At 35.1% G+C, this 15,563-nt stretch overlaps 1 protein-coding gene across 2 annotated transcripts in view; it reads left to right on the forward strand.

The window, feature by feature from the left end:
• Nucleotides 1-14,511, forward strand: part of LOC149793756 (dynein axonemal assembly factor 8-like) — an 82,921-nt gene extending 68,410 nt beyond the window's left edge. For both annotated transcript variants that reach the window (XM_089967740.1, XM_089967741.1), the window contains exons 26-27: nt 1,585-1,654; nt 8,244-14,511. In XM_089967740.1, the coding sequence (XP_089823866.1) occupies nt 1,585-1,654; nt 8,244-8,333 (160 nt within the window). In that variant the 3' untranslated portion in view covers nt 8,334-14,511. The remainder of the gene's footprint in view (nt 1-1,584; nt 1,655-8,243) is intronic.
• Nucleotides 14,512-15,563: the final 1,052 nt, after the last annotated feature.

Genomic DNA, 15,563 nt, shown 5'->3' on the forward strand with positions numbered 1-15,563 from the left:
AGTTCTTTTAACTTAAACACAATTATGTCTTCTTTCCTGAAAGGTCATCACAGAAACCAGATCAAACATTAAACCAACCAAAACACTGCAAACTGGTTGTTTTGAATCTCTGAATACTTTTGTGTCCATGCATATAGTAGATGGTTTTGACATTCCCAGCTCTGTAATGCCTGTTGAAAATATGAATCTCAGTATGGAAAACTGAGTCTTGTAACAGGCCAGGGTGAAGCTGTCTTTAAGATGATTTGCTTTCTTGAATATCAGTCCCTGGTATTATTGCCAAGATCAGGCACCTATTGATGGGAAATCAGTTTTTTGGTTTGATACCTTTGACTTCAGTAGGACCTCACGTGGGTTTTTAAATGGTATGGGAATCTTGTTGAGTCATTCATCAGAATGAGATTTCACTTGTCCTTACTGCTCAAGGATGATATTTCCACTCAGGATCTTTGGATTTGTTGAGGTATTCACTCAGCCTACGGAGAATCAACTCTAGAAGATATAACTTTCTTATGAATATTAGCCCATGAGGTCAGGGTTGTTGCGACCAGCTTGGCTTTTGAGCAAAATTGCTTTCTGACTGACATTATTGAATCTTTGGGATGGAGGTTTAATATGACATTCTCTGGCTTCTAGGAGACTTTCATCTCAAAGGATCATTTCTACCTGCTAGGGTCTGACTAGCAGCTTAACATGATAACATACCAGTTCCCTCAGTGGCTTTTGATAATTCAGGTTACCCTGCTTGTGCTGGTTTCCATGAATACAATATTTCCACTGAAGACATATCTTCATGGATCTGTGCTATCCTTTGCCTGTATGACACTTGAAGTTGCTGCTTCAGGGTAATGGAAAGTACCTTCCACCGTCTCTTAGTATTCCTCTTAATCTGTTATGATCAGTTACATGTTTTTTTTTATATAAACTTACCTGTTGGTAATGTGGGTACACTTTCTTATGTACTCCCTGTGGTTACATACTCTTCCACTTAAATAGAAGCCAATGAATAATGGGACTGGCAAAGGTCTAAGGGGAGACCACTCTTAGTATAACTTCTGTCTCGGGAAGCATTTTAGACCTTATTAGAGCATAACATATACAAAATATTTAGTTCAGGGGTGGGGGGTGGGGGTGCGATTTTCTTTTTTGCAAAGATATTTTATTTTCCTTTATCTCATGATAATTAAATTGTTTACCTAATAATATGAATATAATATGGTTTTATTCTGCTATAAATCAGAGATAGATATTTGTTTAGCTATTTGAGAGCAAAAAATCTAAAGAGAAAAGAATCCCAGACCTGCCATCAGAAAACTAAATTGTTGGTCCCTGACATAATTTCAGTATACTGACCCTGGTACATAAAGCGGAATGTTCAGAAATACTGTGGATATACCCTGGTTCAAATTTGTTGTGGTACCCAGTTCTATATTCCACCATTTCATAACTAAAAAATATCATTATAGCCTAAGGTATCATAAGCAAGATGTAAAATCTCATTTTAGGAGAAGTTTCAGAATTTTAGGGACACTTTAAAATTCCATTGTTTATGGAAAAAAATTACAGTCTTTTTTTCTTTTGCAGAGCAACACATTCGGACTCACTCTTATCAAAATATGGATCTCAGATTCTTCAACCTTCTGATGTTAAGCATGTAAGTTTGTGAATGTTATATAATCAATTTTCTCTTTTGTAAATATGAAACTTACAGGTTAATGATAAATGTACAGTAGTCCCCCTCTTGAGCGGCCCCCCCCCGACCAGCGGCCACCCGCTACTTACGGCCAGAATCCGTTGGCACCGATGAGTTTGTGTTCAAAAGTACCCCTCGCGAAAGGCCACCTGGCTAACATGACCAGCAGTCAGCATATTAGTGCAATAATATAAAATTTACCCCTCACAAGCGGCCGCATTTTATTTGAATATGTATCCAGAACCAGTATTTTATTCATAACATATGTTAAGTAATCCGATTTCTGTTTCCCGATGTCAGGTTTTCGTTACTGAAAGAAGTGTTGAGTAAAGTACATGTACCACTAAGGTTAATATTATACCATTTACACCTCACGAGAAGCCAAATTTGTTCCATAAAAACCGAGAAAGACTCAAATTTTAATCCATACAAAAGGGTAAGTACATGTAATCCAATTAGCCATACTGCTGTGTTATCATAAGATGTCCGGTTTAGTCACTCTGATAATTGTTAAGATTACAATTATTGAACAGTAGTAACAGCTGAGAAGTGGCAGTATCGATGTACAAATACAAAAGTCAGCAGGAAAATGGTTTGATAACCTTTATGGCTTCCCATAGTAAAATGTTCACTTTGATAATTAGTGGCTATTACTACTGACAATAATTGTCAAAATTACAAATCCTAACGGCCGTGAGGTCAAATCTGCGTGATGTTAATGGTACATATCGAAGCCATTTTGGCTTCTATCACTTAGTGTAAAGAAATGTATAAAAACAATAAGGTACCAGACTGCGACTAACGAATCACGTGACAAGATCACTTCCTTTAAAAACACATGGCAATTTGTTCAGATGCATAAAAAATTGTTTTATCAGTATTGTAGTTGGCAACATGAATAACTTACTGCAAAAAGATCAACATGTCATCGAGGAAAAGAAAAATGATCAGTTTAGAAGAGAAAGTGAAAGTAATTCATCTCACTAAAAGGTTCAGGGGGGCGGGTGGTCGAGGATCCTTGCAGAAAACTAATGTCGGAAGGACTCAGATAAACAATATCATAAAAGATAAGGAAACAATTTTGCAGAAGTGGGAAGGTGAAAAGGACGGAGAAAGGAAGATTGTTTGAGCCAGGAAATGTTTATATCCTGATTTGAGTGACAAGAAAAAGCAACAATTTTGTCAGTTGAATTGGGATATGACGACTTTACTGCAAGTAACGGATGGTTGCACAGATTTCAAGTGCGACACAATATTAAGTGTTCTGTCCTTAGTGGAGAATCACCTGATGTTAGTAATGAAGTTGTCGAAGATTGGAACAAAAGACTAAATGATATATGCAGGGATATGACAGCAAGGATATTTTTAATTGTGATGAGACTGGTTTGTTTTTTAGACTGTTACCAATAGAGTGACAGATGATGTGATCTGTAACATAATTATAAAGACAGTTTTAAAACTATATCAATGGTTATTCATAACATTCTTTTGAAAATGATGAAACCGTTTGTTTTTCATTTATTTCACAACATGCATGTGATATTTTAATGAAAATGTTAAATGTTTTAGAATTAAATGTACTTGTGACTTTCTTTATATGTATTTACTATTCGCATTTGTCATCCCCCTCTAGAAAGGCCACCCTCATTATAAGGCCACTTCCCTGCTGCATATGGGGTGGCCTTATAAGAGGGGGACTACTGTATACTCATTGTCAATGTCCAATTTCTTTTGTCCACTGTATTCTGTATAGGGACATGGTGTTACCATTTTCAGTCCATTAATTACCTATCTGGACTTCTGTTAGTCCTTTTCTTAGCAAGACTTTTTTAAGATCTCCTTTAAATAACTTCATCTCAAAAACCACAGAATAGACCTTGATTGTATTTTTACAGAAGGCATTCTGGGATAAAGGATTTTAAAGTTTGTTTGAATGATGACAATCTATAAAAATGACCAGTTTTACAATAGAGAGAAAACCTTTAATCTTAGATACAAATGAACAGAATCAGACCAAATTTGCATAGCAGCCATACCCTCTTGTCAACACAGTTGTATTTAAAAAAATATGAGTTTTAATAATCTTGGGGGTGGTTGGGGAAGACTGTTTTTGACCATTGTTATACATATACAAAGCATGTAGTCTGTGTATACGGTAGAGAGTCTTTCAACAGTCATGTTTTGAAATCACCTCCAACATACGAAACTAGCTCCTGTAGTACACATATTGGATGTCAGCTTGGCACCCTTCTCATTTAGGACAAAGGCGACATCAGAGGTCTTTTGGTGAAAATCTGATATCATAATAATCATCCATTCAGGAGGAATAATGACACCAAGATTTTTAAGAAAGTCATTGTGGCAGCCATGTTTGATGTACAACTGATACCATTTTCATTTAGGCCTCGCTAGGTATTACAAGAAGTCTTTCTTGAAAGCCCCAAATTGATATGACCATCTATTCAGAAGGAGTAGTGATAACAAGGTGACCATACTGAATATGAAATCAGTACCATTTTCATTGAGGACCAAATAGACTTAAAAGTCTTATATTGGAAACCCCTTGTTTATTTGACTACCGTTGAGAAGTAGCAAGAATGAGATCTTTGTAATGGCCACTGTGGATGTTCAAATCTCACCATTTTCATTTAGGACCAGCTAGACCATGGGATGAATGTCTATGAAAATTTTCAAGGCAATCCTCCAAGTAGTTTAGGATGAGTAGCGATAACAAACTGTGCTAACAGACATCACACAACAGAGCATCCCATAATTTCTTCTGGTCTATGACAAGAAGAATTAGCGAAGAAAAACCTTTAATTGAACTCTTTTCATCATCAACAAATCCACATCCAACTCTGCCACATCTTGGATTGACTCACTTTTCTGGTGGACAATCTACCCTGAGAGAATCAGCTGACTCAAAATGAGTGGTCTCTTCACCTCTCATTATTCAGATGACATCTTTGCCCTCAGGGGTCGATCACTCATGAATCTGTTTGCAACAAGATGGAATGCAGAGTTACCCACTTGTATCTCTCTGGTTTCAGAACCCCACTTGTATCTCTCTGGTTCCAAATCTGAAAATCAGTGCATTTGGAGCTCATTCCATGAACTGAAATGTCAAAATGCATACGCCTTCCCACCAACCCCAATGATTGCCAAAGTCTTGCAGAAAATGAGGGAATTAAAGTGCCATCTGATCCTTATTGATATCTTCTATCATGGCTTCTGACCTGGCTGAATTGTACAAGGCCTGCTTTCTAATCATATTAGTTACATTAGGCAGAATCAGTGAGATGTATGCCTTGTCAGTTGATCCAACCAATCTGCAGCTCCATCATGATGGATTTATTTCACTTCAGATGGCCTTTGCTTTCATTGCTAAAAACAGGTTTATGTTCATGGAAAATCAGTCCTTTGTTTGTAAACCTCTTTCCCCAATGGACGCTTTGCCTAAAGGGTATCTACAGGACCCCATAAGGGCTTTGAAATATTGAAGTGAGCAGAAGGAGATCTCATTTATTTCTATCACTGAATAAAGGAAAGGATTTTTTTCAACTCAAGCTCTATCATGCTCAGTGTTATAGGTTATTCACTCACTGTTTATATAAAAAAATAACCATAACCAACTAAGTTTCTTGAACATGTTGGCTCATGAGGTTGGGTAGTTTTCAATAGTATAGAATTAAAGTATAACTGTTCCCTAACTGACATTATCCAAGCTGCGAATGGAGGTCTGTGACAACTTTCTGTTGCTTTTGCCTCCAACATGTTTCATCCCCAAGGGGACCGCTCCGGTGGCCTAGTGGTTAGAGCATCTGCCTCGGATGTGGGATGTCGTGGGTTATATCCCCGGCCGAGTCATACTAAAGACTTACAAAAATGGTGCTAACAGCTGCCTCACTTGGCACTCGGCATTAAGAGGTTAGTGTTAGGACTGGTCTGCCTGATGTCAGGATAATGTGACTTGGTGGGACATCATGCTACATGTCTGCGGCATGATGCCCCATGCTAGCATCACTATAAACTGCCACAATGCAGACATCGTAGCGATATGACTGAAAAATTGTTAAAGCTACGTTAAAAATCCTATTCACACACGCACACACACACATCCCAAAGGACTCAGTATGACTTAATGGAACCTAAAGCGTCAGCATGACTGGCTATCTTCCTGTGTCATTTGGCAGCTTCACATTGTCATAGCCACTTGATTTCCACTGGATATTTTCTCTGCATGCTGCATCTAGTTGTATCTTTATGCCTCTAGCCCAGGGCTGCACAACCTTTTTTAGCCAAGGGCTTGATTGCATTTTTAAGAACACTAGAGGGCTACAAACACTAATTTCTTTAAGATAATTACTGTTCATAGGGCCAGATTTCTGTGTTGTTTTAATTTGCCATGAGGGCCGGGCAGAACACTATCACGGGCCAGATCTGGCTCGTGGGCCACGGGTTGTGCATCCCTGCTCTAGCCCATAAATTGCTGATTTAAAACTGGTTTAGATACAGACCAGAAAACCTTTATGGTCCAAATCTCAGTCCTAGTGAAATGATACCTACTTTACACACTTTCAAAATAATAGCAAAAGATGTGAAAATATGATCATTGCAGTACAATCCTGATATTGCCTTGAACAGGTTTGATCCAGATCCAGATTTTTATATTGGATTGAGTTGAATTGATCAGGGAACCAGACTACATTACAGTGTACATCAGATGCTGTAATTTGCCATTGTTTTTCATGCCAGAGACCTGCATGAACAGTCTGTAGCTTACAGCATTTTCTAGAAATGACAAATGAAAACATGTTTAAGACCAAAGGGACAATCAGCCACTTATGAAGTTCAAACAATCAGCACGGAAGTATAAAAATGAATATTTGGATTCTTGCGAAGAAAACAGGAAAGCGGCAGTTACTTTTATTGAACATTGAGTTGTGTTGATTTGAGTACATTGCAGGAGAGATGATTGCCTTTGCCTCATGAAATTAAACCAATGATCATATCAAGTTGAGAGATGTAGAAAGAAGCTGTGGAACTCCAATGAGTTTGAAACTGTACTTTCTGAAACAGTATTAGAGGTTATTAAGATCTCTTTGTACTTTATAAGCTTTTTAGTTGAACATAATGTTTGTCTTTGCTACATTATATCACATTTTTTAACTTTAATTGAAAGCATCCTTTCCAAGTCAATAATATCAGTACATGATATTTTATTAGACCTTGCTGAAAATTGGTCTAACATATAGAAAAATATAGAATGTACAACTGAGAAAGTCTTGTTAAGATTAGCATGTCTGCATTAGGAGACTGGAGATGGGGCCTTCTCAGTGGTAAGAAGATGTAACTCCCTCCACTTCTGACCAGTTTTGCCTGTGTAGTATGGATGGGTAGTTTCTTTGAAGATAATACCAATCTAGGAGCAAAATATGTTTCTCTGATAATTCTTACTAAATCATAATATGGGCATTCTGTTCCTTTTGTTACATTTTAAAATCTGATAGAGTTTGCATATCTGCTCCAGTCATAATCGAAGTATCAATTGAATTTGGCACCATTCCAAGAGGAGATTACTCTTGTCCAACTTAAAACCTAGGAGGGCAGATTATAAACACATTCCAATGCTAAAAACAAGCTTGGGAGGGCAGAATTTACAAGGTAGTGGATGTACTTCTGATAAATATTTTTGAAGAAACATATTTTACTCCTAATATTGGTTTTCTAACTAAATACAAACTCTAAAGGGCCTTTACTGCACTAAGTGAACCAAACATGAAAATTTACAACCTCTTAAAAACAATGTTCTCCATATTTTAAAAAATTGTTTTGAAATATGGATCTACCAGATGCATTTTAATGGATTTAAGAAAACAAAATTTTCAGTATATCTTAATTTTCACTCATGCACGTTTTGATACAATCATTAAAAAAATTTAATTGCCTGTCCCCCACCCCAGGCATATAACACCTTCATTGAGCTTTTTATCTCTGGTGTTGCACAGCAGTTGGCAGTTATTGACCCTTGACAGTGTTGCATTGTAACCAGGGAGACCTGTACATACCATACCACTATGTAGATACATAAGGTTCAAACAAAATTACATTTTCTTGACCCACATATAATTTCTTTTAAATGTATGCACATACAAGATGGACATAAAACATAATATAGACCCATTCCACAATCATAGAGATTTAAAAAAAATAAGTCAAGCGTTAAAGCATGCACAGAATTACATACATAAACTCCACTAAAATAATTTCTTAAATGAACCTCTAAAGCAGCAGTTTAGAAGTGGAAATTAAGCAGATGTTTGTAAAATGGCAGGTGGAAAACAAAATGGCACCAAAAGCAAAGTAGTCAGATTTCATTAGCAGATGACAATAAAAGTCAGCATCTACAGTAAGCTAGTGAGACCAACAGACTAGATGCATGAAAATAGATTTTTCAAATATCCTTCCATCAAACATCGACAGAAATACAGCTGAATAATTTCTAGAAAAGGAGGGGTTTCTATTTTAAATTTTTTTGTTTATATTTCAGTCTCATCAGATGCTGACATTTTTCTTTGACCATTTGATTCCTGGGAGTCAAGTTGAAATTGTGTTGGAGTCCGAGACAGTGACTGAATAGCAGTCAGATGAAGTGCAAGCTCATGAATGAGCATACAGCTAAGGTGTTCAAGAATGTTATATTTGAGTATTGTGTAACCTCTGGTGCTTCATTACAGTTTGATGTATAAGACACAATTACCATAAATACATTCTTAAAAGTCAAGTAAAACAGAAGGAAACAGAGGCTCTGATTTCCCATTGCATTATGCACCAGCAGATCAGAGTCCGTTTTGTTTGTTGTGCTGTTTACTTCTAGCAAACTGCATAGACCCTAATCTGCTAGCAAAATTTTGCAATGGCATATATGGGTCATTGCAGTTTCAGTTGAACTCGACTTATAAATGAGTATGTATGGGATATTAATTCCTGAATTCTTTAAACCCCATATGAGACATCTAAACAAAGAGCTGAACATTAAAACAAATGCCTTGCAAAAATATAACTTATGGTATGGATTTTAATCTGTTCTGCAAATGCAGGGAACTTTTGTAACAATGTGTTATAGCTAGGGAAGTGTGCATAATCAGGGACTTATGTAATTATTTTTTATAGCTTGCAATGTGTACAACATTAAAGGAAAAACTGCACATCTTGATTAAAAATCTTTTTTTGAGGAAGAAAATGGACATTTTGATTATGATTCTGTTTTTCCAGAGATGAAGCAATGCAATTTAGAAATTTAATTAAAATTATGCATATTTCTAAAGGTACAAATAAAATAGTGATATTTGTTTCTGGCAAATATAAATGCATAATGTTCTAAATGTCAGTATAACACAACATTTTTGGATAATTTTGCTTTATTCTTCATTTTGTGCTATAATGAAGCATAATGTAGCAGAGTTTCACTGTATTGTACATTATATCACTTTTTGCATGTAAGATACAACTACTATGTTCTGCAATTATTTCATTTTATACTTGGACTAAATTGCTATGAAGCCTTAGAAATGTTCAACATTATTAAACTTTTTAATTCTAAAGCAGAAATCACTTTCAGAAGTCTTGTAGTAGAAGTAGACAACACCTGCCAGTATTAAATGAAAATTCTATTACATAACATGGACATAATATATTTTTCATGGATACTTATATCTTTTCTTACTTGCTTTAAAAATGTTTTTGTATTGACATGTGTTCATTGAGAGCTGAAATATCTGTAAATATGTAATAATTAATTTAGGTAGCTGCTGATGTGTTACATATATTAATTGCAGTGAGTGTGTTCTACCAAAACTAATTCCCTCCATGCTATAAATAATTAAAAATTCAAATCATTTATGTTCTACATTGAAATTCTGTTACCCATGCAACTCTTGGTAAGTCATGAAATTGTTCTTTCTTAGTAATCAACTTTATTCTTTTTTAAATGGAATTTTTTTCTCTAGCATATTAGTGCTAATTATTTGTTTGAACAACTAACACATGAAAGGCTTTTATAAAAATGTAGAGGTATATACCTTGTATATGTACATTTTAGAGTTTCATGTCATTAGTCATAATTAGCATTACAGCTTGTATTAGTTGATCAGTTTTGTCAGAAACAATACTGCATCTGTTACAAGGCCATTAAAACTGTAAAATATTTTGTATTACAACCTGTATTAATAAAATATATTTCTTATTACTTCTTTATGAAATTTTCTTTTTTACGTTTCGAAAATAGCTTTTTTCCCCTTAATTAAATATCAAGATATTGCATTGTAAAGTTAAATTATATTGTTTTATGTATTTCATACATTTACATATGTGTGGTAAAGAATGCAAAGATTTGTTATTTGTTTTGTTCAAGCAGAAATGCTTAAAGCTCTTTGCACATGTACTTAAGTATCACCTTTTTTGTCTTAGGTTAGTCAATTTGTAATATATTGACTATTCCAACAAACATGAGCACCGTGTGATCCTCATACAGAATGAGAAATAGTTTCTTTTAACATGTCTCTTCCATTAAAAAAATACACAGTACCCATGAAGGCAGTTTTTTTAAAACACATATGCCAGTGTAATCTGATTACTTGAAGACTTTGAATGCAAATACAAAATCCTAAATTGCTGCTATGAAAGACTAATCCAGACTGAAAGGACCTTCCCTGTTTTACTAGAGCAGCCTTCACATGTTTGTGTTATTTATTTTGATATAACCACATCATAATTTATATGTAACATGTGTATTGACACCTTATGATAGTGCAAATGACATCATTACACCATGTGACACCTTATGACAGTGCAAATGACATCATTACATCATGTGACACCTTATGACAGTGCAAATGACATCATTATATCATGCAAAGGAAAGGCAAAATGACCAAGGCATCAGAATGTATTTTAAGTCATTTCACTACTGTTCGGTGGTTTGATCAAGTAAAATCAATATTTTTCATCATGCAGTAAATAGAATCTTTGCCTTTGTTATCATTTTGAATGAAATTTGTGAAACTCTTTGAAAAATGTCAGTCTTGTACTTGCCGAGGCTTACTTATTTGACTTGTTGCTATAATTTTATTTGAAACGACCAGTCATGTAATATCCTCTATTTCTGCCTTCCAGTTTGGAAATCGTTGAGAACATTCCAGTGTGTTTAGTATATTCCTGTTAGTATTGCAGTGATAAAATTGTTATTTACACAGGTTTTATTTATGAAAATTTTGCTTGTTTTAGAATCATTCAATCCTATTTTAATCATGCAAGTTTTGGCTTGTTTTAAAATCATTCCATCCATTTTTAATCATGCATGTTTTGGCTTGTTTTAAAAGCTTTCCATCCATTTGATTCATGCAGTAATTTGCTTATTTTAAACACTTTCCGTCCATTTTTATCTGATATATATTGTTTGTTTTTTTTATTGTTAAATATCATTAATAATTTTGCTTTGATGATAATATCTGTAAGGGCTGTCCCATTTAAACATGATACCCAAGAATGGCACTTCTGAAAAAATATGTGCAACAAGGGTACAAAGATGACAATGATACAAAATTCTAAATTGCATCTTTGGGTGACTAATCCACATTCACAGTGCCTTTTCTGGATCCCAAGCATATTTTACCTGAACAACCCTATGTTTTATGTACAAAACTAAGATTGTTTTCTTCAGTACAAGAAGTAATTTATTCAGAATAGCTGCAAGTTGTATTCCGTGTACAGTCAGACCTATGCAGAAATCAGTTTTATCCAACAGTCAGTCTTCCCTTTCTTGTTAACATATTGCATTACCATGTGATGTCTGGTAGGATGATGATTCCGAATAGGCTTTTGGATACAGAGCGAACAAAAATGCTATAGTTGTAGTAAATATTCTGTATATTGCCATCCATAGTGTCCTGAATTAATATCATCTAATACATCTTCACAGTTACGGTTAATCACAGATAATTCCATTTGTGTAATTGGGCTGAGCTTGATGCATTTTATTTTTCTAGAAAAAAGCAAGGTTTTCAATAAAACAGATTATAGTGTAACTTAATATGCAACAGTAACTGTCAGCATTCGAACTGATGGGAAACAAACTTGATTGAGGAAAAAATGGGATAGGCAAAAAATTGGGATAAGAGTATGTTTATTTTTGTAAAGCAACAAAAAAATGACATCAATCCAGATATTGTGAATTCATTCTTTCATAATGGTGTGTGTGTCTGTCTGTGTGTGTGTGTTTAATTTGGATTTTTAACATAGCTTTATTAATTTTTCAGTCATATCGATATGATGTCTGCAGTGTGGCAGTTTATAGTGATGTGTAGCACTGTGGCATCATGCTGCATACATGTAGCATGATGTCCCACCCAGTCACATTATCCTGACACCAGGCTGACCAGTCCTAACACTAACCTCTTAATGCTCAGTGCCAAGCGAGGCAGCTCTTAGTACCATTATTGTAAGTCTTTGGTATGACTCGGCCTGGGATCGAACCCATGACCTCCCGCATCTGAGGCGAATGCTCTAACCACTACGCCACCAGAGCAGTTACTTTCATATTGGAAGTTTGGATTTGAGAGCAGTGTCAGCAATATGTAAGAAAAGATTACAAACTAAATCCAAATCAGTGTAAAATTAATTCTTTATTATTCTTTTCTGATGAATACATTTTAGTATGTCAAGTACCCCCATCCTCCAAAAGTGGGGTGGGGTGGAGTGGGTAAGTCTATGAGAATGTTGATTTACCTCAAGTACTTACTGCAACAATTAATTTTCATAAGAATATTGTGGTTTTCTTAAGTTCTTAAATTAAAAATGGAGAGATTAGCCAGTTTAAAGTTATAACATGACTTGTGTAGTGTGAATATAGCAAGACAAAACATGTTTCCACATCACTTCACATGACATGTCTTTACCCAAACGATGCTTTTTATGGAAAAGAAAAGCAACCATTTGCATGGTCAGTATTCTCAAGTGACAGCTAAAATCAACAAGAATCCATTGTTTGGTTAGAAAACCACTATTGTTAGGAAACATCTGGCCATTGACTGAAAGCAGGTGACTATTTTTAATGCATGCCTTTTATAGAAGAAATTCCATGAGGAGAAATGGCAATGGCCATTGAGACCATGTGACTGTTAAATAAAGGTCATCATTAGGGCTGGTTTGACCGTACTCAGCAAAACAGCAAATTGTTTGTTACATTCAGCTGTTGTGGTCTCGTGTGGCAGTTATTTTCACATAAGGGTCATCCTGTCATAAAAGCCATTGTTTTGTTCTTTCCATTCGTGATCTGTGTAGGTCAGTTAAACTTTATACAACTACAAGGAAGTTTCCTCAAGTTTAGATTTTAGACCACTTATAACAATAAAGTGCGAGGGCATTATTTCTTTGAAGTACTTAAACTTTATGCAGGATGGTGAATCTCAAAACAAATACACTGTCTGCAGTCTGATTCTTGTAGAAACTGAGTAGTCTTCATAACAGCAAAATTATTATCTTTCTTTTGTCCACACTCTAATGTCAGAATTTTTCATAATAAATTTGAATGTGGCCAGTGCCACACACTATTTGTCTCACTGCACTTTGATGTTACCCTGTCATTGTTTATTCACACTTTTTAAAGGTTCTGCTATTTTAAAGACTGATTTAACCATTTCTGTTTAAATATTAATTAATTAGTCTTAATAGTTAGTTGGAATATTAATATGTTATGATAGCAGGAGGATAATGTTTTTATGTTTAAGGCTATAACTTCAAAAAATTAAGTGGAGGGCTTTCAATGTGATGGCTTGACACACAAGAAGAATGTTTTTCCACATTCAATAGTACAAATATTTTCAATCTTTGAATTTTAGTTGACCAATAAATTACCATCATTTACTATGAGGACTGTTCCTTTTAAACATACATGGTACCCAGGAAAGGCATTTTTAAAAATAATGTATGCCAGTGTACTTTAATTTCATAGAGTTCATATTAAAAGGATAAGAAAATTCTAAATTGATCTATGGGTGAGTACTGACATCAAAAGTGCCTTCCCTGGGTCCCAGGTAAGTTTTAAAAGAATAGCCCTGAGTAGCAAATGTGTACATGTTTAACATTTATTAGCAGTGTACTTCATTGAGCTAACCCCACAGTTTTTAAGTTACAGTTTAGGATATTTGGTTTCATGGAATCTGATCTGAAATGATCCAATTGTCATATTTAGTTTTGAGATAAATCCATCTATTATCTTTCAAAGATAGGAAAGTAACATAATTGCATTCACTGCTGTGATATATTTATTAACAGAAATGTCAGTATCTTGTACCTGTCTGAGCTTAAAGAATCTAATTAACATCATAGATAATTGTTAATGTAATTTGAATAAATTACTGGTTCTTTATGATAAAAGAAGAAAAAAACTTGCTTGTTTTTTATGCCCCCATGCTTGAAAAAAGGGATATTTTGATGTGACCCTGCCAGTCAAAATTATCCATCATTCCATTTGCAATCCATGGCTCATGGGTTTAATACCTACCCATGTCAGTCTGGATCAGCTGCATCAGTGTGTCCTTGGGACAAAGACTACTCAAGACAAATCAGTGCAGTTTAATAGGTACATTTTTGTTCATATGTTGATGATCTATTACCTAGCTTGAAAAAGACAGTTATGCATAGAAAACAGGCAAATGTTAGAAAATCTGTAAGGATCTTATTTTTCTGAAATGGTGCATTTTGCAAAGCCCTAATTAGAAATATATTTAATGTACTGAAATAAAATCTACATTAATGTTGTCTTCGTTCTTGTCTAATTCAAATGATACTAAATTTGATCATTAATGACTACAATTTCTGTAATATCTGGTCCATAAATAAGCTTCTTTCACTGTTACAAGAAAGGAGTCTTTGATATTTGGGACATTTATATCCACTGTAGCAGGGACTAATTCCTGCATAGTGAGTATCAAGTCATTTGTCTGACACAGGTATATGCAGTGTAACAGTGTAGTGATTCCCAGGGAGTCATTATTTTTTGTTCTTTTATAGTGTAGCAGAGACCAACCCCAGCACAGTGTATCCCAGGGAGCCATTATTTGGTGGAGTTATACACAGTGTTGCAAAAACTAATTCACACATCATAATGTGTTCTAGGATTTTCATGCCAATGTAGGACATATTCAGATTTGTCTTACTTTTTTATTAAAAATATTTGCCCTGCAGAAAATGCACACATATTTCACATACAAATATAATAATATTTTTAATTTCATACAGGGGCCCCGAGTGGCCGAGTGGTCTAAAGCGCTGTCCATTACGGACCACTGCCATCTCACCTCTGTCTGCATGGGTTCGAGTCTCGGATTCAGCCAATGTGGGTATGTGAGAAAGCTTGCCAGTAGCTTCTCGTGGGTTGGTGGTTCTTTCCGGGGTTTTCCCTGGTTCTTCCTCCACCATTGATACTGGCCGCCATATATGGCCTATCGTGTGCTGAAAAATGGCGTTAAACCCTACAACAACAACAACAACATCATTTCATACACGCTTTGTCCTGTTATATTTATCTATAAATTATTTCTATTGCAGTTACTTGACTTTTGAATTTACTTTTGTTGGGAAGGGGGTATCAGTATTTGGCTCACCTTGCAATAGGACCCATGTTGCATGTCATCCATTGTGAGTCATCTGTCAGCATTTCCTGTTTTAAAAAGGACCATATTTAACCAGATTTTTTGGAGGGCATCATTGTATCAAGAAATTTCAAGTTCAAACAAATGATGTGAACATGGCATAAATTATGACTGCTATTACTAAAATTAAAAAAAACTTTCAGTAACTTTGATTTAAA

Source organism: Sinohyriopsis cumingii, chromosome 8 (genome assembly GCF_028554795.1).
Source record: "Sinohyriopsis cumingii isolate HCF-2022 chromosome 8, ASM2855479v2, whole genome shotgun sequence".
Classification (NCBI taxonomy): Eukaryota; Metazoa; Mollusca; class Bivalvia; order Unionida; family Unionidae; genus Sinohyriopsis; species Sinohyriopsis cumingii.